We start from the raw sequence: 22,462 nt of genomic DNA on the forward strand, positions 1-22,462 counted from the left end.
CAGTGACCATTAATAGAAAACAAGATTGGTAATATATAGTGATATCAAGTGATTGACATTTAGATTTTGGGATTATCTGCATAATTGGTTGAAACCATCAGAACATCTGACTGAGAAAGAACATAACTATTGTAAAGAACTGAGGCTTAAGCCAACCTAAAAGTGCAGAGAAAAAAGTAACAGAATCAAAGCCAGGAAAGAAAGAAAATCAAAATAGGATGGTAACTCATAAATTGGGGAAGAGACTCTCAAGAAGAAGGTATTTCATTGACATAGTTCACAGAGACGGGAAAAAATAACAGCTGAGTAAAAGCATTGACTTTTTCAAAAAGGTAGTTTAGTTGTGTATTTTGTCACGTTGCAGCAATAGAAGCAAGGTTGTCAGGATACAAGGCATCAAGTATAGATCATTCCTTTTAGAAGTTTGACAAAATAACAGCAAGGAAGATTGAATCTGGAAAGAGCTTTGAAATCAAACAGTAGTTTTCTAGATGAAATAGATCAGAGCATGTTTGAAGGGGGTAAATGAAAAGCCATTTGCTTCACATTGCTTAAAAGAAGATATTTCCAGGTAAAAAAGCATTTGAAAGGAATGTATTCCTTTTCTCAATCTTCAGAAGTCAAGTTATTTGCAAAAGAGAAAGGTTGTAGGTGGACATGCTCAAATGAAAGCATAGCTGTGCAGGCAGTTACAGGCAGAAGACAAGCTCATGAATTGAGTCAGGGTAAGAGTTTAAGGACTCACACAGAATGGAGTCAAAGGTTTGTTACTGTGGAGGAATATAATGAGGAGTCAATAAAAGATAATTAAGAGACTGAGTCATGTTCTTTGGAGAATCTCTTTTCAGTTGGGATAAATAAACTTGTTGAATAAATTTGTCATTCTTAATAATCTCCTATGTCTTGAAACATTTCCTTCTTTTGGCTAACCCGATTCTATTGCTTTCTTGAAATACTGTCTCATCTCTCCCAGGTTAAGTGTTATTCAGTCTTTTGTACTCTTACCATCCTTTTAGATGCTTGTAATAACATAGTAAATGTTCTACAGAAATGTGCTGAGGAACATATACTGCTCAGTCTTCATACCTCTGGTTTTTCTCAGCTTGTTTATTCTTTCATGAATAATTTTATCTATCACCATAACATTAATCTCCGCCGACATGCTGCTAATGATTCCCAAATCAATTTACCTGATTCAGAATGCTGTGCTCTTCCATCTGTCTTACTTGTATGTCTCATAGATTTACTAGGTCTGTAAAATAAACTCTCATCTCTGCAGATGTGTTGATATCTTTCATCCTCTGACTTAATGCATGGTTCCACTGCCCAATACAAGTCTTCTAGTGACTCTTAGCTTTCAGGATAAAGTTCATAGTCTTAACATTATACACAAGGCCCTTCATCATTTGACTCTTTTATACTCTACTCTATACCTCATTATTTATTTGCCAATCTCTCAAATAATAAGGATGAATTTTTAGACTTATTTCCTTTGTTTGTGACATCCTTCCTCTTCCTTATCTCCTTAAATTCCTATTTTTTAAACTAACCTCTTAGTTTAAACAAATTCTCTTTTGAATCCTATGTAGTGAAGTATTATTCCTCGAAATGTATATTTTTCATAAATTCAAGCTTTTATAGTTTTGTTTAAACCAAAATTTTGGTTCTTTTAAACTTGAACTAGCATTATGTCAACTGTAAGGTTTCGGTAACTAACTAGCTGACCTGTTGCTGCTATTGTTGTAATATCAGGCAACAGTTCTTTTTTTTAATTCTGAGATCAGATCAAATGTAGAAACCTTCCTAATTAATAAAGGTCATTAGTAAAACCTTTGCTCAGAACTGATTAGCCTTTCATACACACATATCCTTACCCCAGTCCCAATCTCGTTTATCCGTCAGCAAGTCCTCAGTTACCATTGTCACCTTTATAAACACACATGTACACATACACACTCACATACTTAGATATAAGCCCTCATTGTTTTGAATTACTTTTATACTTCTGTTTCTCAGAGCTACAGAGATCATGCATCAGGTAGACTGGAAGGTCTTCTGATGCTCAAATTTGGCTATTTTCAAGGCAACACTTATTGAATGATACTTGCTATACAGCATTCTAAAAGTTGTAGGGTGTAGGCACTTTAATCTCCGTTTTACAAATCAGGAATTAAGCTCAAAAAGGTTCAGTAACTTGTTAAGGGTCATTCATCTACATAAATGATACAGCCATACTTTGCAGTTATAGTTCACAAAAATACTTCAGTCTGTTATTTAAGGTGGAAAAGAAAACTCTGAACTAAAGAACTCCTTGCTTTGAAGTATGATGTGACTCCATTTTATGCTTCCATTGTACCTTTACATGTATTTATGGTATTTCCCAGTCTACTGTAATTTTTTGTTTATTTTTCTTATCTAGTAAAGCCCTTTCAGAATGAAAAAAGTCATGTCTTGAAGTACTTTTGAAAGACAATTTTTAACAAGTTATTTTTTTCCTCTTTTTTTCTGTCTTTCAGGGCATGTTTTAAGAAATTGCCTCGCATTCTGAGTTTCAATACTATGAGATATACATTTAATATGGTCACGATGATGAAAGAGAAAGTGAACACACACTTTTCCTTCCCATTACGTTTGGATATGACACCCTATACAGAAGATTTTCTTATGGGAAAGAGTGACAGGAAAGAAGGTAATTTTCTATTTCTTGCCTATGTTTATTGTAAATTTCCATAACAGGATAGTCATAATTATAAAGTTGTAATTGATTATACATTTAAGAAAATTAAATTGAATCTTAGAAGAATGTTTTTAAAGGCAGTATGGCACATTCACTTAATTACTAAGTATTTAGTATCTACTAGGCCTATGTTCTAGGCATTGGGGACACATTCGTGAACAAGATAAGCATGGTTCCTGCCCTTGTAGAACTTAAAGTCTAATGGGCGAGTCTTTTATTGAACAAGAGATTACGAACATAATGTGTTGTCAAATAAAACAGTAACTATATTTCAGATCTAGGGGAATCAGGGCTTTCAGGAGGAGGTGACGTTGAAGCAGAGCTTGAGTAAGAGCTAGATTGGGAGGAATGGGTAAGTTCTTTTGCTGGGTGGGAGTGGTGATGAGATGGGCAAAAGGCAATGGCCAGATCATTTTTTTTGTAGGCCATGTTAATAATTTTGTCTGTATTCAGTGTGAAACTTTGGAAGATTTTAAGCAGGGAAGGGAAGGGTGAAATATTGAAAAGATTAACTATAGCAATAAACATAGATTATAGCGGTATGGGGAGGCCATTCCAGTAAACCACAGGGATGGTAGCTTATATGAGAAAACGTACCAGTAAGGTTGGAGAGCAGTGTATGGAGATATGGTTAACAGGACTTGATTGAATGACTAAATGAATCCAACAGAATATTCAACATCTATTTACTGTGTAGTTTGCTATTATAGTAATGGGAATATATTGACAGCAAAGAGCAAGACCTCTGCCCCTATGAGGCTTACATTTCAGTCACCTCTGCTGCTAGAGGGTGGAGGAAAAGTCAAGAATCACTCAGTTTTCTGGCTAAATCAGCTAGGTAAATAGGGTCAGTATTTCTAGAAGATTGCTGGAAAGAGGAAATGTGATCAGAAGTATTGAATGCTAAAGAAAAGGAGTAGTTCCAGTAAGAACCTGATGGAAAATAATCAAACATGTAAATCTTTGGTTACCTTTATCAAAGTAATTTAATTTGGCTTTTGCAACAGGAAGGCAGATTACAATGAGTTAAAGAGGGTACTTGGTTTATAAGTAGTTACTTCCAAATTGTCATTATTTCCACCAGACCAGTGATTTTTAGACTTCTCTGTATGCAGTTGAAGGAATGCAAAGGTGAGGAGGAATGGAAAATAGATGAGAGAATAAAGTAGAAAGAACAGGTCCAGCTCTTGCCTTTTCCATTCTTCTTTAGCCAGAGAAATTCCATTTTATATAATAACGGTCCTGGTAATGTTTTCTTTGTATAAGAAGTTCTGCTGATTTAAATTTTTAAGGTTTGAAGAAGCCACTGTACTATAAGATTTAGGAAAGAGAACAATGTTTTGATCTTTATACTCCATTGCCTGGCACTAAATGAGCATTCAATTAATGTTTTACTCCCAGTAAATGGGAGATGAGAGGTATAAACAGAGTGTAGGGTATTCTTTCAAGAGAACAACATACTTGTTCTTTGAAGAGAGGAGAAAAGATGGTGACTGTAGCTATGAAGAAATACGGAGTTATGGGAGGAAATTTTTAAAGGGAGAATTTAAGTGTGCTTAGAAGTTGTAGGAAATGAGCCGGCAGAGATGATAAGTTTGAAAAAACAGGTGAAGCTAAGAAATGGGCATTGAATATATACATCGTATTTATTGGAACTTTTTTCAAACCATTTATAAAATTATAGCAAGACTTTCCAGGAAACTGCTTTATTGTATTTTTCATGAAGCTTCCATGGGTGGAAGTAGCAGAAATTTATGCCAATATAAAGGAATTTGTTAGGTCACAAGTGTTGCATTCAGAATCAGACCCTAGCACATCCAAACTCCTCAGCCACTGCTTTGACATTGTCAGCCATTCTTTTCCTTTCCACTGAATTGTAGCTCAACTTTCTAGCTTAGATTGTACACTTAAGGTAACCAAATCTCCTCTCACTTATTTGCTTCTGTTTATATAGTCATCCCTCAACTATAATCAAGGACTTGGGTCCAGGGCTCCCCGCAGATAACAAAATCTTTGGATGCTCAGGTTCCTTATATAAAATGGCATAAAACAATAAATATAGTCATCCCTTCATATCCACAGATGCCAAACCGCAGAGTCACACCCATAGATCCCAAATACTGTTTTCCATCCACCTTTAGTTGAATCCATAGGTATGAAATCTGCAGATACAGAGGACCGACTGTACTCTTCCCTTTAGGTGATGCTGGGAATACAGACTGTAAATCATGCATTTTTAAAAAACTTAACACCATTCTGTAGTTTTTTTTCTTTAGTATCTTTAATGCCTTTTAAACTTAAATCTTTATGAGTGGGAAGTATATCTTTTATTTTTATCTACATAAATCTAATACAGAGTGTTTTCTGTTAACAGATAAACAGAAGCCTGCCACCAGAATAGTGCTCCATTTTCCTTAACATGAAACTAAAAAACATAAATATGTTAATGCCCTTTCAGATCTTGTTCTCCTGCTCCTAATAAAAATAGTACAAAATGCTTCATTCGGGTTTATTTCCAAAGGAATAGCCAGATTAAACAAAAATAACACATTTTATTTACATATTATGTTGAGGTTGTCTATCGTTACACACTAACACGTAGTTTTTCCAATGATTTGTATAAACATTCCGTTCCTTAAAATTGTAGGCTATGGACAGTTAATGACTAGCAAATAGAGTTGTTTTGTGCTTATTTTAATATATAAAGTATCTGTCTATTTCTGTACATTAAATATGTAAAGTGATTCTAAGATGTCACTGTGTTCAGTTTTCAAAGTTATTGCCATTGTTTTATGTAAATCATTTCAGGTTTTAAGGAAGTCAGTGATCATTCAAAAGACACAGAGAGCTATGAGTATGACTTGATAGGAGTGACTGTTCACACAGGAACAGCAGATGGTGGGCACTATTATAGTTTCATCAGAGATATAGTCAACCCACATGCTTACAAAAATAATAAATGGTGAGTTTTAAATATTTTATTCTTGGGATTTTTAAAAAATCTTTTTGTTTTACAAATATTTGTTTTTATGTCGATTTCTCTTTAGATATATTTTCTGATTTTAGTTTTCTAAAAATTTTCTATAAAGTTAGGAAAAGGGGTTAGACAATATTTTTAAATGAAAGTGACTTTCAAAAGATAGTACAAATTAATTGTTTTTAAACTTTATGGATCTCTAGGCTCTTGAGAATTTGATAAGTGCTTCCCTGAGAAAAATGAACACAAAGTTGTGCACGCAACTTTATATTCATAAACAATATTGCATCTTCCAAGTCTTATATGTGTTCTCATTTAAGCACTGTTGTTTACTGAATGCCTTCTACAGGGTGGCCACAAAGCACTTACATATTATAGTTAGAAGTGCTCTGCTCTCTTCACTTTACCTTGCCCCTTAGACACACACACTCTTATTTTATTATCTTTTATCAAGTTAATGGTTGGAAATAATTAAATCAATCCTTAATAACTGATTTTGGTCCACAGATGTTAGATAGAATCTCATATAGAGACTATATCTGTGCTACTCTTCATTGTTCTGAGTGTTTGGGATATTGCTTTGAACATTTACATTGGTAAATTGATCTGCAGTTTTGTTCAACTGTTTCTCACTCTTGAAGCCATCATGTCCATGATACCCTAAATGTATTCTGAATCTTTTTTGATAATAAATTTTTAAATGGCATCTTTACCTTTGGAAGTTCTCTCATCTCTTAATCTTTTTCTGTCCAATAACTTCACATGTTAATCTTTACGTAAACTTTTTTTTAATGAACTTGTATTACTCCTAGGTTATAAATAGATTTTCAAATTTTAGGGTAGTTATGGCTATGTTGTTAAATTCCCAATTTCTAGTGATTCGAGTTGTCAAAACAAAAGCTTAGAATTTCTGTTTGATCAACATTTATAATAAATCAGTATGTAATCCAAATATATTTCAAATAGGCATAATATAGAGGTACTTAGTATGTATATACTTGATTAACACTTTATGCTCTGTTTTAGGTATCTTTTTAATGATGCTGAGGTAAAACCTTTTGATTCTGCTCAACTTGCCTCTGAATGTTTTGGTGGAGAGATGACAGTAAGTTTTAGTTAGAAATTTTAAATGGTTTGTGACTTTCCAAATGTTTTGCAGTATCATCAAATCCAATAGCAGGATCATTCAACTTTCTTTTAATCACTATGATTAAATCTAACAGTTATTCAAGTGGCATTATTAGAAGTTTAGTATGTTTGGAGTATATATTAAACAGAAATATTTTAAAAATTACTATTTCTGCCTTCAACTGATGAAAGTTAAGACTTAAAATTAAAAAAATAATAGTATAGGAATTGATTACATTGCTTTGAGACATTATTATTGAATAAGTTGTTATCTTGAATGCTTTGAGATTAGAGTCAAAAGAAATTACTGTTTATTGACTTCATAATTTTTGACCAGAAACTTGGCTTGAGCTGAACTTAAAGAATTGTTAATTTAGTACCTTTTATAAAGTAGCACCAACCTGGTTATTACTAGTGACAGAGTAGAAAAAGGTATCTGTTACATAATTAGCAGTAAGACATAAGAAAAAACAATGGAAAAAAAGAAGTAAAGACAATGAGGTTGGAGTCGTATTGTAATAAAATATCCTGTTGATTCTCACAAGTCAAGTATTAGTCAGTTCCATTTCACAGATAAGCCCAGATAAACCGATTTTTCGTTTTAATACATATGTTTATTGTGAAATAACTGTTCATATTCTGGATTTCATTGAAGGACGTTTTTATTGCTCTTTGGTGCTCTTATGTACTATTCTGAATAGAAAAGGAGAAGTAGGAAAATTGCTAACACTTAGGAAATAGAAGAAAGTAAATAATGAATTAATGATGAAAGCCGTCATTAAACCATTGTATCGCTAGATGTTATTCCTAGGATATTTCCTAAAATGAGAAAAAAGTAAACTTTGCAAAGCTCTTCTTTTAAAAGATAAAATGGACTTGCAAGTCCATTTTATTTTCTTATGCTTGATATATTTTAGTAATGTACCTTAAAATATGTTTTGAATCTGTTTTCTAGTACTCTTAGCCAAAACTATCCAGGATTTTTATAAATGTAATCTTATTTGAAAACTATTTACAAAGTTACTACAAAGTATTAAATAGCTTTTTACTGAAATATTTTATATATAAATATAGCTGAGTATACCTATTTTCCTAAAGAGGGAAAACTTATTTTTTTAAACAGACCAAGACCTACGATTCTGTTACAGATAAATTTATGGATTTCTCCTTTGAAAAGGTAACCATTTCTTTCATACATAATTTTACATTGTTTTCTTTCTTCCATGTTGTCTGCTTTTATAGTTATATTTTCTGGAAATGAAAATATATATTTTTTCCCCTCTTAAAGACACACAGTGCATATATGCTGTTTTACAAACGCATGGAACCAGAGGAAGAAAATGGGAAAGAATACAAATTTGATGTTTCATCAGAATTACTAGAGGTATAAGTTAATTTAACTTTAGAACAATTTTAAAGCATATTTAAGTATTTATGCAAGTAATAACAGTACTATAAGAACAGGCTATGACAACATTAGGATCTGTAATCCAGGGTAGACCTGTATACAAATAGTCTTGGTATATGATAGGTGAATGTAAAGTGAATGAAATTAAAGGGAGTGGAAAATAATTATTACTAACATTGAAGAAAAATAAGAAAGGTAAAACGGTTACCTTTTTAGGGCAACCTCACAAGTAACTTGTATGATTGGCAATGTGCTTACTGGATTGGTGATGGGATTGCAAGTGTTCCTTCTCTTTCATTTCATGTTATACATAAATGTACAGTGTATGTTTATTTGAAATGTGTATTTTATATATTAAAAAGTGTGTCATTTGTAGTTGAGGTTTTCTTTGTTTCATAATGTAGTAATAGGTAATGTTACTTTACTGTTTTAAGATTTATATAGTGTATGCACCACTCAGTGTATGTTGTGGCTATGTTATAAATTCAGTTAGCCATATAAAAAGTCAATCTCCAGAAAGGTATACCCAATAAAAATGTACTCTTCCACCTAGACAATTCCGTTTTTACTATTTAATTGATCCATTGGTATTTGCATTGTTGTGGTCAAACCTCTAAGACTGAGTGGATTTTGTTTCCCAAACAGACACTCTTAACTACTATCTTGCCTACCCATAATATTACAGATAAAAAAAGCCAAGAATATTGTCTTCTTTAAATCCTTGAATTGGATTTACCAAAAAAATTAAGTTCTTTACTAGATTTCAAGACATTATACTCATCTTTGTGAATGCTGTCAAAACTCTTCCTTGTGGCTACAGTTTTATAGGTAGTTGTATGCCTAGAAATGCTAGAGGAGAAAGAACCCTGAAGCAAGGCCATGCAATGACTAGGTCTGTGATTTTCCAAATACAATGTGGAATAGAAGGTTATAAGTCTAATACAAAGTTATAAGACCTGATTCTGGACTAGAGTAGTGGGCTGGGGGTGGCAAATAGACGTAGTTGAAAATATTTACAGGGATAAACACAGTAATATCAATGATCACAACATAAATTTGTTCCAGATAAAAATGATTTTATGGAACTAATAGACAATGACTTAGAGCATGTTTGGGGTATACAAAAAGGTGAAGGAACATAAAACGTCAGCAGAGTAATTCTATAGGGCTAATGTCAGAAATAATCATTTTTCATGATTTTTATAGAGTAAACGGAAATCACCTCTCATTAAAGTTCTGTATTTTAGAATTAAAGATTCTAAAATTCTGTATTTTAGAATTTAGTTCTGTATTTCTGAATTAATAAAGTTCTGTATTTTATCACTTTTTAAACATAAACCTTTCTCTCATAACCTGTTCTTATCAAAATGGAATATGATGTAGTTTTATTTATTTATGTATTTGGTCTTTAGACAGATGCGATTTCAGAGTTCTTTCAAAATCTTTTTTAAAAACCATAATCACTCGAGGTAGCTAAATACGGAATGATAAATTAGAGCAGATTTAGTAATTTACAGTACTTTCATATTCCATATACCTGGGGGAAAAATCAACATGAATTTTAAATGCATTTATTTTGGGTTTTGTTTCTTTTAGAGCAAATCTTTTTTGTCTAATAAAAATATTGGTAAAATTATGAAGCACATGCTTTCTGATGTCTAATGTTAAATTTTTTTCTTCAGTGGATTTGGCATGATAACATGCAATTTCTTCAAGACAAAAACATTTTTGAACACACATATTTTGGGTAAGTTTGGTAAATTTAGTAATACAGTTTTTTGTTACACATTTAAAATTTTATCTTGTAAGAATTTTAACTTATTATTGTTAAATTCTAGGTTTATGTGGCAGTTGTGTAGTTGTATTCCCAGTACCTTACCAGATCCCAAAGCTGTGTCCCTAATGACAGCAAAGGTAATATCTAACCCTTAGATAATGTTTTCAAAATTGACTACTTTAAAATAATTAAATACTTTTTTGCTTAATTTTATCTTTTCTTACAGTTAAGCACTTCCTTTGTCCTGGAGACATTTATTCATTCAAAGGAAAAGGTATGTGCTTTATTTTGTGATTTTTTACGTCATTTATCAGATATTTTTTGGTTTTCATTATTTTTAGCTCAGAAGTCCTTATGCCTTCAGTGACTTCTTTCTTTTTCTTTTTTTAGCCCACAATGCTTCAGTGGATTGAATTGTTGACCAAACAGTTTAATAATAGTCAAGCAGCTTGTGAGGTGAGGTGAATAATTCAACAAACAATGCATAGTTTAAGATGCATTTTTTTGTTTCGTTTTCTTAGATGCTACAGCAAAATTGTTTTATCCATTATAAATTATAGGGAGCCCAGTGTAAATTGTTCCTAAAATTACATGATAGCTGAAAGTTATAATTTATGTATCAAATCTGTTTCCCTGATTGAGTAATTGATTTTTAAGTTATTTAAAAATCCTTGGCTTCCACCCATGTAGTTGAAGGAAAAAGTATAGAAATTTCAAAAGACTACCAGATGTTTCTTAACCACTTTTGAATGTTATCAGAAAATACTTAAAAATGTATATCTCCTCTCCCCCGAGAAAAAAATGCATATATCCCAGTATATTAGTTTAGTTTATGTCTAATTTCATTTCCTCCCATGTTTCATTATAAGAGAGACATATCCCTAAGGGATAATCTAAGGGATAATCTGCTCACAGATAATGATCACTTAACCATATTGCCATCTTAGTATCATTTATCATTTTTAATTAGCTCTCAAAGTGGTGTGTTAATCTTCCTAGGAATTCAAGTCTTATAAGTTTCAAAGAGGTGGGAGATAGCAGCATAGTATGCAATAGATAAAAACAGTTGGAAGATTTTTTTTTTATAGAAGTTCATCTAATCATGCCTTGTAGCAGTGAAATAGGAGAATTTGATTATTGTAAATTTCAAATACAAAGGCATAATTTTCTGAAACTTTATAATGAACATTTTAAAACATGCACAAAAATAGAAAGATATGCACTCATGTACCTATCACCCAATTTCAACAAATAGTAACATTCTTTTGTTTTCATTTATTCCTATCCCCCATGCCTTTTTGAACTGAAGTATCTTAAAGCAAACCCATCCATATCCATAAATGCTCAGTAGGTATCTCTAATAGATGAGGATTTAAAAAATAAATATAACATGATTCCATTCACTCCTAGTAAAATAGGAGCAATTCCTTAACATCCAATACCTATTCAGTTTTCTCTAATTGTCTAAAAAAATGTTCTTTTGATGGAGTGTTTAAATTAGTATTCAAACAAGGCCCACATTTTGTTCTTCTCTCTTAAACCTCCCTTCATCTATAACACTTTCTTTTTTTCCTCTCTCTCTTTTTCTCACTTCATCATTTGTTCTGCAGGATTTTCCCCATGCTGGTGTTGGCTGATTGCATCCTCCTGGTGTTATTTAACGTTTTTCTATTCCCTTCCCATGTGATGATTTTTTAAAAGCTGTTTCATAGATCCACAGGGTGTATTAGGTCATAATTTGTTTTGTTGTGGTTTTGTTTCTTTATAAATTTGTTATTTTAGTTTTTTCACTAAGTATTTGCCTCTGAAACTCGATCAAGGATTTAAAATTCTCTTCACTTGTTAGTAATTGTGTGTAAGCATAACTAGGCAGTACAGTTTAATAGTGGAGTTAAATATGTCTTGAAATCAATGGGAAATTTTTCTTATCTTAGATAAAGAAGCATGTGTTTGGTGATTGAGAGAGCATAACTTGTTTTTAAACATAAAATAAATCATACTCAGATCATATTATTAATGGGAACAAAAGATGCTCTAGTATGACATTTATGAGGACTAAAAGGAAAAGAGTATCCATTTTATTGTGATAAGTACTGTAGGTTGCCATCAAGTGTAAATGGCATCTGTGGTTTAAATGGCATCCATGGATATCTGTAATAAGATGATCCTGGTTATGACTTTAGGCATTTTAGATTTTGGACTTTCTAAAAATTGAGGAATCTCCTTTGGTAAGAACTTATAATAATTGAAACGTTGACTTAGAAGTTAAATCCTTACGTAATTTTTATCTCATTTAACAAGTACTGATTGCATGTTAAAATTGCACTATTTTTTTTACAGTGGTTTTTGGACCGCATGGCTGATGATGACTGGTGGCCAATGCAGATACTAATTAAGTGCCCTAACCAAATTGTGAGACAGGTGAGAAAAAATTTGTTTGAAAAAGTATCTTTCAAATTATTCTAAATTTGCCTGTGAATATGTCTTAACCCAGTTTTTAAAGTAGCTTGAAAAGATGGACCTCTTATAAAAATCATTTTACTATTGTTTTCACGAATCTCTTTTAGCAAATCAACTATCATTCCAATCAAGTGACTTAAATCCTTCAGATTTCCTGGTTGTAGGAAGATAGATATAAAGCTATTCTCTTGACACTTTCCAATTCTTATTGAGATGAATTCTTATAAAATTCACCAAAACCTTTCAAAGTGTAAAATTTAGTGTTTTTTTAGTATATTCTCTAATTTGTGATTCTGTTATGTTATAGATTCTGTTATGATTGCTTTATAAGTTGTACTGATTATTTTTTGGATCCTTAAGATATTTTAACCATGATAGGGTTCTGAAATGACCTTGAAAGTTAAATGAATATAGGTTCTGAACTGTCACATGAATATTTGTTTTTCTAATCGGAAAATTTAGACAAGGAAAGTGTAAATACTACTTTGTTTTCATTTATGACACAAAACCAAAAATTTGATCTGAAATATGCCACTTTCCAGTTCTTATTGAGATAGAATTCTTATATCATAAAATTCACCAAAACCTTTCAAAGTGTAAAATTTAGTGTTTTTTTAGTATATTCTCAAATTTGTGCAACCAACATCTATCTAATTTTATAACACCCCAGAAAGAAGCCGCATACCTGTTAGCAGTGACTTCTCATTTTATCCTGTCTTCTTTCTAACCCCTGACAACTACTAATCTGCTTCTGTTTCTATGGATTTGTCTATTCTTACCATTTCATATAAATGGAATCATGCAGTATGTGGTCTTTTGTGACTGGTTTCTTTGTCCTAACAGTGTTTTCAAGATTTATCAATGTTGTGTCATGTATTTGTACTTCATTTCTTTTTTTCCCCCCAAATCATTTTCCATTGAATGGATATTCCAAATTTTGTTTATCCATTCAGCAAATGATGAACATTTATGTACAAATATTTGTGTAGACATATGTTTTCAAAGTTTTTTTGATACATACCTAGGAGTGGAATTCTTAGGTCATATGGTCACTTTATGTTTAAATTTTTTAGGAACTACCAAACTGTTTTTCATAGTTTCTGTACCAGTTTATATTCCCACTATAGTAATCTATGAAGGTTCTGGTTTTCCTACATCTTCTTCAACACTTGTTATACTGTCTTTTTTATTTTTGCCATCCTAATGGGTAAGAAGAAGTATCTCATGGTGATTTTGGTTTTCATTTCCCTAATAATTAATGATATCAAACAACTTTTATATGCTTATTGGGCATTTCTATATCTTATTTAGAGGCTCTCCTCTAGTTGAGGGTTTTGTGAAGCTTTGTTGTTGGTAATCTCTATTACTGAAACTTACTGTTTGTTGTTTTTTCCCTTATTATAAAACCGAATACTGTTTTTCAAGCAAACTTCACCTTACATCTTCAGTCTATACTTGAGATTTCAGGAAAACTTTAGAATGTCAAAATATAATCTGGGCAAAATGTAAATGGATGGCAGAGAATTTTGAATCTTGTTAATTTTTCAATATCTTTGCTATCTGATGTGAGTTGGCCCTTGAATTGTTACATCTTTTCATTTATAGATGTTTCAGCGTTTGTGTATACACGTGATTCAGAGACTTAGACCTGTCCATGCTCATCTCTATCTACAACCAGGAATGGAAGATGGGTAAGAAGTGCCTTTTGAACATTTTATATTTAAACTTTTTGATGATCTGCTTACAAAGTATTTTTAAATAGCCACACTAAAATATTTAGGTGCTTCTATTTGAAAATAATCTAATAATACAAATCAAGAAGGAAAAACTTTTTGTTTTATTTTTAATTAAGTATAGCTTCAAAAATCCTCTACAAATAACTGTGACTTCATCTTTTTTGTTTAGATTGATTTAGCCAGACGTAATAATTGGAATCCGACTACTTATATTATTGTAATTGGTATTTATTATTACAAAGATGAAAGAGATAAATTCAGGTTTTAAAAAATATTTCTCGGCCTTTTTTGAGCCTTGCTTTTGCTCAGGGGCTGCTCCAAACCCTTTGGAGTGTACTTTTTCTTCTAATAAACTGCTTTTTAACTATTTAAAAAAATATATATATATTTCTCCTCCCAGAATTTCTGTCTCCAGACTTCATACTTTCTCTAAATATATTAAATTATATTTTCAGGTCCGATGATATGGATGCCTCAGTAGAAGATATTGGTGGTCGTTCATGTGTCACTCGATTTGTGAGAACTCTGTTATTAATTATGGAACATGGTGTAAAACCTCACAGTAAACATCTTACAGAGTATTTTGCCTTCCTTTACGAATTTGCCAAAATGGGTGAAGAAGAGGTGAGGCTATATCTTGTTTACTTCTGGGATTATGTACCTATTTTCAGTATTTAAAGCTTATTTGTTTTCATATTTTTAAATTAATATTTTTATTTTTAGAGCCAGTTTTTGCTTTCATTGCAAGCCATATCTACAATGGTACATTTTTACATGGGAACCAAAGGGCCTGAAAATGTAAGTACAATTCTGTCTCATGTCAGGAATTTAAAGGCCATGTTTGCAAGTGTGTCATGGAGAATCATTAGATATCTGAGCTCTGTAAAGTCCTTTCTGGCCCTGATATTAGATAATTTTAAGGGTCTATGTTTGGTTGATATTTTTAATGGATATAGCAAGAGCAGAAACAGTCCAGTAATAAATTTCACTGGGTAAGGCCCTGGAACAAAGCAAATAAATTTAGGCAAAATGATGACCACTTACTTTGGTATTCTATCATTAGCATATTGTTTTGGTGACCATTTTTGTTGGCCATATTTTTTTAAGCCCTTTTCTATTAAGTTTGTCAGAATCGTCCAAAAATTTAAGTAGCTGGTCTATTCATATATTAAAATATTACATGAATTTTGTGTTGTCTGTAATGACCACATTGGATTAAATGTTCTATTTGCCCTATCTTATTTAATCCTTTTTGCAAACCTATGAGGTAAATACTTTTGTTATCTCCATTTTATAGATGAGGAACTTGAGGCACAAAGACGTTAACTTGTTTTAGATCACAGTGAGTTGGGCTTTCATCCTTGGTCGGACTCCTGACCTAACCTATTAACCACTATGTTGTAATGCTTCTCAGAATATGAATGGTTACTATTTAATTCTAGCCTATATGGCTGCTTGTTTAGATGGCTTTTCTTTTGCTTTTGTTAGATCATAAAATCTTTTTAGTCTCTTGCATTTCAAAGCCCAAGTGAATATCTCTTTGAAATACCTACTATTTGGATGATCTGAAAACTGCAAATGAGAATTCCTTAATTTGTGTAACTGGCAATTTTACTGAATAGAAAATACTGTTTTATTATACTCAGATATATTTTTATTCTGATTTATCTTCCAAGAAGAGACTTGCCTATACGAAAAAAAATTATTAAAGGATTTTTCCCTTTAGGTATAGTGAATAGTCCCAGTGTTGAGAATCATTGCTCTTTACAGTCTTGCCTATTAGGTCTAAAATTGTCTTGAATGTGGTTTAGACTTTTAAAGTTAGGGTTAAGCTTTTGAGTGGTTGTTTTTCATGATGCATACTGCTGTCACCATCTACCCTGGACAGTTATATAAAGCAATCATGTTATGTGCTCTCAAGATATTGTTAAAACTAATATTGCATTACAATTGGATTTTATTCTTCTGTAGCCTCAAGTTGAAGTGTTGTCAGAGGAAGAAGGGGAAGAAGAGGAGGAGGAAGAAGATATCCTCTCTCTGGCAGAGGAAAAATACAGGCCAGCTGCCCTTGAAAAAATGATAGCTTTAGTTGCTCTTTTGGTTGAACAGTCTCGCTCAGAAAGGTGAAATGTTTCAACATTCAAAATGTTTAAAGCATGTTTGCTTTTATTCTTTTTACATAATTGTTTCACCACTGTTAATTCAGTAGCTTTTGTTATTTAATTCTTTTTATATAATAACACCACTATTCATCAACCCTTGTAGCATAAGTATTTGAATTTTTTGTACGTCAAACTCTTAACTTTGCCTGAGTCATGTTAGAAATACACATTGGAGAAATTATACAGTAAAATATCTAGCAAAATTATATGTGCATTCATCCTTTAACTTAGCAACCTCATTTCTAAGAATCTGTCCCCAATATATAGAAAGATGTATGCGCAGTGCTAATTATTGAAGCAGTGTTTGTAATAGCAGAAGACTGGAAGTGTCCACCAAGAGTGGACTAGTTGAAACACAGGACATCCACTCAATAGAGTACTCTATAGCCGCAAAAAGGTAGTATGGAATATATCTGTACTACCTTGGAGAAATCTTTAAGATAAATATATTACTAAGTGAAAAAAGGCAAGGTAGAGAAAAGTGTATATAGTATGCTACTTTTTAAGAAAGGGGAGGCTATGAGAACAAGAGAGTGTGAGAGGAGAGGGCGTGTGTGTGTGTGTGTGTGTCTCCCTCTATCTGCATTATTAATTGATCTATTTGTGAATTTGCCTACTTGCTAAAATTTATTTGTAATCCCAAAATCAGTACTTAACGAGCTTTTATAGTGATTCATGGACTGCAGAATGTACATGTGCAGTGTTGCAAAAAAAATGGAGTTGCATATTATATATTTGCCCAGCTGAGGTCAAACATGGTGACACTCTGCATTCCTGTTTCAGTTCTCATATTGTAAACAAATGTCCTTTTTGCGGTATATGCTACAATTTTCACATTTATGCTTTTTGGTGGTGATTTGGCTGTTTAAAATGGCCACCGAGCATAGTGTTAAGTGCTGTCTAGTTCTCCAAAACTCAAGAAAGCCATAATGTGCCTTAGCGAGAAAATTCACATGTTAAATTAGCTTCATTCAGCTATGAGCTGTATAGTGCTGTTTGCTGTGAGTTCAATGCTGTTGAATCAATATGTATTAAATAAGATATCGTTAAACAGAAACACATAAAACAAGGTAACATCAATACCGATTGGTTGACAAAAATGTTGTGACTAGAGGCTCACATGAAATTAACCCTGTATTTCAAAAACAGTAATTGAATTATTCGTTTATTTGGTGTTTGCAGCACTTTATAGAACACAAGTACTACAAATAACAAGCATTGACTGTATTTCTTAAAATTGAAGACTAAATCAAAAACAAAAAATTTCCTGTGGTTGGGGAAGGGGAAAACAGACTGGAGGGGAAAGGAATGAAAGCTTGACTTCTTAGAATACATATTATTTTCTGTTTTAGATTTAACTTTGACATCATGGAAATGTTTTCATATAATTATAAATAAATTAATAAATTGCAATCCGTAAAAATCAAAAGCAGACTGAAATAAATGAACCTATTTATGTTGAGCTGATGGCATAGCCACTAGAGAGGAATTAAAGTAACTTTAGAGCACATTAATTTAACTGTAAATTGCTAGTAGGATATACCTGGAGGACAAAAATAATTGTAAAATCATCCTTAATTATTGGTGGTAGTATAATTGGAATTATCCTGAAACTCTTTATATTATAGAATAAAACAAATAAGATAATGTTATTAGAAACCAAGATTTTCAGCAAAAGAAAAAAATACAAATATAAGATAGCAGGGTTTTTATATAGCGTATTTAAAACTGAATTTGGAAATAATCAGTAGAATTCTTGTATTTTTATCTTGAGCAAACAAAAATATATTACATAACTTCCATTTTTTGAAAAGGCTTAGAAATCCTGTCCAACTCAGAATCAATGAGTACCTCTGGCATCTAGGTTATAGTCTCTAGATACCATTTCCCACTGAAAAACATCAAGGGTCCTTGGAAATATGGCCAATTCCAGGGCAAGAAATGAATGGGAAGTTGGGAATGTTTTGTCGTTCTGTAAAGCAGAGGCTATTAAAGTCTACTGAGGTCATGTTAAAAGACCTCAAGAGCCAACTTGAAATTTCTACTGGTCATAGATTGGGCAACCTGAGCATCAATAATAATAGTAATAGCTATAAGTGGACTAAAATGCATGACTGATGTTTAAATCCATGAGTTCATAATGATACCTAAAAACAAAAGTTTTAAAAACTTATTGACAACCTTTGGAATATATTAGATAACCAAGTCATAATTTTGGAAACCTATTAATAGAGGAACAATATTAAGCATTTATCTTTACCTGCAAGACTTATACTACGTGGCAAACAAATGGTAAGTGAGAGGAAGTTCGTCATGAAAGGTATTTGAGCTGATAAATGAGCAAGTAATCTGGAATTAGAATATCAATATTTTGCACCCCAAATGAAATAATGTATCTAGGAAATGATCATCATTGGCTGAAAACAAGGTTACAAAAAGAAAGACAAGTTTTCATTGTGTGCCTCCTAATGAAATCCATACCACCACCTATAAAGTATTCTTGATTAAAAAAGTCAAACTTGGATTTGATCAAGACTTTACACCTAAATACCAGTTTGTAGGAAATATGGGGACAGAGGAACATGTTAAAACAGCACTGCAAGGGTACAATCAGCAAAATGGAAATGTGGGAAATTTTATAGGACAAACCACCTGCTTTCTTCAACAGATAAGTTGCAAGATGAAAACAAAATCAGAGGGGAAACCAATAGTCTAAAAGAGCTTTAAAAGACTTTTCAGCCAATTGCAACAGAGGACTTTATTTGAATCCTGATTTAAACAAATTAAGTAAAAAAATTGCTTTAGAAACTTGAGGAAATTGTACTCTGGATTTGTATAATAGTAAGGAATGGTTGATTTATTTTAGGTGTGAATAATGGTAGTGTGGTTATGTTTTTGAAATATGTTAAGAGATTTATGGATTAAATGATAGAATATCTGCAGTTGCTTCAGAATAGTCCATATTGAGTGAGTAGGAAGTACAACTGAAACAAGACTGGCCACAAATTGGTAATTTGAAGCTGAATGATGGGATACTTACACTATTCTTTCTATTTTTGTACTAAAATTTTCTGTAATAAGTTTAAAAAGAAATGTACAGTGATTTTAAACTGGGAAGCAAAACTCTTCAAGTATTTCTTGTTAATTTCATTTTGCATTGAAGGTTCGCATGTCAAAAAAGCTTTCTAAATTAAACCTATCCTAGTGTTATAACAAAATATTGAATTAATTAGATGGAACTAAAGTAGATTTGAGCTTCTATATGCCAATCCTGGAACCTTGGGAGATTGTCGAAAATATGTTTAGCAAGCAAGTCTAGCTAGCAGAAAGTTCAAAGTTCATTTTATGATGATGACTTGGTATAGTTGTAATTGAATCAACAATTTTGATGAGTATCATGATAGAAATAGCTATAAAGTAGTACAGAGGGAAGAAAAACTTATTTTCACTAATGTTTTCTTTCAGGCATTTGACATTATCTCAGACTGACATGGCAGCATTGACAGGAGGAAAGGTAATACCTTCTCTGAATTAGATCATTTGATAATCACAAAAATGACAGTTCTTAAATGAGCAACTTTTGCTTTTAACAGGGATTTCCCTTCTTGTTTCAACATATTCGTGATGGCATCAATATAAGACAAACTTGTAATCTGATTTTCAGCCTATGTCGATATAATAATCGACTTGCAGAACATGTAAGTGCTGAGAAACAGTCTTAAAAAATTTTTTGTTAATTTTGAAAAAAATATTCTGAAATTCTCCTTTCTGTTTTAGATCGTATCCATGCTTTTCACATCAATAGCAAAATTGACCCCTGAGGTATGTAGACGTTTGTTAATTCATGTTTTTAGAACTACCAGCAATATTGATGACAGTGCTTTCAAATGAACCTTTGTAATTGTCCTTGAAAAAATGTTATTGTGGTGCCCCTGTAACATGATAGCCTGTTTTTAAGTATGTAGTTTGAATAAACTGAGTTAGCTCTTCATGTTTTATCACAAATATAATTTTCTCAATAAAATATAAATTTACATGTAAATTCTACATGTCAGTGAAACCTCAACACTAAGCTTTGAAGTTGTTTGGTTTTAAGTTTATATCACAATTGTGCCCAAGAAAAAGTATGGTAACCAAAACACTGCATAGATGGGAAGTATACGAAAGTGGAACACAATAGTGTGCAAAAATATTTTTGTAAAACGGAAATTTACAGCTACTTTGATAATACATGTCAAATATTAATACAAGGCCGGGCCCAGTGGCTCAGACAGTTAGAGCTCCATGCTCCTAACTCCAAAGGCTGCCTGTTCGATTCCCACATGGGCCAGTGGGCTCTCAACCACAAGGTTGCCAGTTCAGTTCCTTGAGTCCCTCAAGGTATGGTGGGCTTGGCCCCCTGCAACTAAGATTAAACACGGCACCTTGAGCTGAGCTGCCTCCCGGATGGCTCAGTTGGTTGGAGCGCGGGCTCTCAACCACAAGGTTGCCATTTCAATTCCTCGAGTCCCACAAGGGATGGTGGGCAACGCCCCTTGCAACTAAGATTGAACAAGGCACCTTGAGCTGAGCTGCCACTGAGCTCTGGGATGGCTCAGTTGGTTGGAGTGCGTCCTCTCAACCACAAGGTTGCCGGTTCGACTGCCGCAAGGGATGGTGGGCTGTGCCCCCTGCAACTAACAACGGCAACTGGACCTGGAGCTGAGCTGAGCCCTCCACAACTAAGATTGAAAGCACAACAACTTGACTTGGAAAAAATATATATATATTAATACAAATTATATCTTTGAGATCAAAGGTGGCTACAGGAAACTATTAATCTAAAATTTTCTATAAACATGATTGTTTCATAAACAAGAGTTTTGATTTTTTCTTTTTCCCCAAATTGACATGACATCCAGAGAAATACATGTCTTCTGTTACATGTGGTTTCCATGCAATTGACTTTGTATTCCTATCTGATTCTGCTGCTTTATTATAGTTCAAGTTCATATGCAGGAGTACTTAGCGCTGTAAACCTAATACAGCAGATTTAAATGTGATATATAACAAAAGTTACATGTGTTTCTTTTCTGCTGAAAGAGATGGGTTCAAATAGATCTAAATGCAAAGTCTTGCATGTCTTTTACAGGCAGCCAATCCTTTCTTTAAATTGTTGACTATGCTAATGGAGTTTGCTGGTGGACCTCCAGGAATGCCTCCCTTTGCGTCTTACATTCTGCAGAGGATATGGGAGGTAAGTCTTGCAGCAGATGTTTCAGTATTTATTTTTCTGAGGATTTTGTTTGTCTGATACAGTCACTACCATTTTAAGTGCCAGTTTCTTCCAACTTAGGTAACCCAAAATAGATTTAGTAAGTTACAGGAAAGAAGGGACCCTTTAGTCAGAAAGTCTGAGGGAAAAAAGAGTTCTTAGCTAGTCTCCCAGATGTTTAAGACTTTTCTCCTAGAGTCACAAATAGCCTTCAGCTAATCTGAGGTTCTCACTCCCCTAACCTCAAAAAAAGATAAAGTTATGGAAGCCCATTTGACAAAATGGTGGAGAAAGTACCAACCACTTCCTGTCTTCCAGAGTTACTACTGAAGTCACAAAATTTTTCCTTAGTGAGTGTTGGAAAAGCCCACTTTCCAGACCAGCGGTCAGCAAACTTTAACCAGCCAGATAGTAAATATTTTAGACTTTGTGGGTTATGTTGTCTCAGTTGGAACCACTCAGCTGCTGTTGTAGCATAAAACCAGCCATGGACAATACATAAATGAGTGGGTATGGTTGTATTCCAATAAAAACTTCGCAAAATCAGGCAAATCACAGAATTTGACCTGCAAGCCATAGTTTTCCAAGCCCTACTCTGGATTCCTGAGATTCCATTTTCCCATGAAAAAATAAATCTCCCAGCAGTGCTGTGAGCTAGTTTTCATTCTCATTTATGTAGTAACAGATTGAACAAACAATAAGAAACATAAAGATTAGAAACTAGAGAGAATTAAAAGCACTTATGAAAAAATTTACAAACTTAACAAGACCTAAGTCATTGGCTTCTCTTACTGGTCTTACGTTAGAGTCCTTAGTTATTTTT

At 32.8% G+C, this 22,462-nt stretch overlaps 1 protein-coding gene across 5 annotated transcripts in view; it reads left to right on the plus strand.

Moving 5' to 3' along the window:
- USP34 (ubiquitin specific peptidase 34) overlaps positions 1-22,462 on the plus strand; it is a 214,361-nt gene that overhangs the window by 164,291 nt on the left and 27,608 nt on the right. For all 5 annotated transcript variants that reach the window (XM_081069154.1, XM_081069153.1, XM_081069152.1 and 2 more), the window contains 18 exons: positions 2,517-2,689; positions 5,546-5,699; positions 6,741-6,819; positions 7,966-8,019; positions 8,131-8,226; positions 9,933-9,997; positions 10,089-10,164; positions 10,254-10,301; positions 10,418-10,483; positions 12,368-12,448; positions 14,093-14,178; positions 14,679-14,847; positions 14,947-15,021; positions 16,195-16,346; positions 19,851-19,899; positions 19,979-20,083; positions 20,163-20,207; positions 21,517-21,621. In XM_081069154.1, the coding sequence (XP_080925280.1) occupies positions 2,517-2,689; positions 5,546-5,699; positions 6,741-6,819; positions 7,966-8,019; positions 8,131-8,226; positions 9,933-9,997; positions 10,089-10,164; positions 10,254-10,301; positions 10,418-10,483; positions 12,368-12,448; positions 14,093-14,178; positions 14,679-14,847; positions 14,947-15,021; positions 16,195-16,346; positions 19,851-19,899; positions 19,979-20,083; positions 20,163-20,207; positions 21,517-21,621 (1,678 nt within the window). The remainder of the gene's footprint in view (positions 1-2,516; positions 2,690-5,545; positions 5,700-6,740; positions 6,820-7,965; positions 8,020-8,130; positions 8,227-9,932; positions 9,998-10,088; positions 10,165-10,253; positions 10,302-10,417; positions 10,484-12,367; positions 12,449-14,092; positions 14,179-14,678; positions 14,848-14,946; positions 15,022-16,194; positions 16,347-19,850; positions 19,900-19,978; positions 20,084-20,162; positions 20,208-21,516; positions 21,622-22,462) is intronic.

Source organism: Rhinolophus hipposideros (genome assembly GCF_964194185.1).
Source record: "Rhinolophus hipposideros genome assembly, chromosome: 12".
Lineage (NCBI taxonomy): Eukaryota > Metazoa > Chordata > Mammalia > Chiroptera > Rhinolophidae > Rhinolophus > Rhinolophus hipposideros.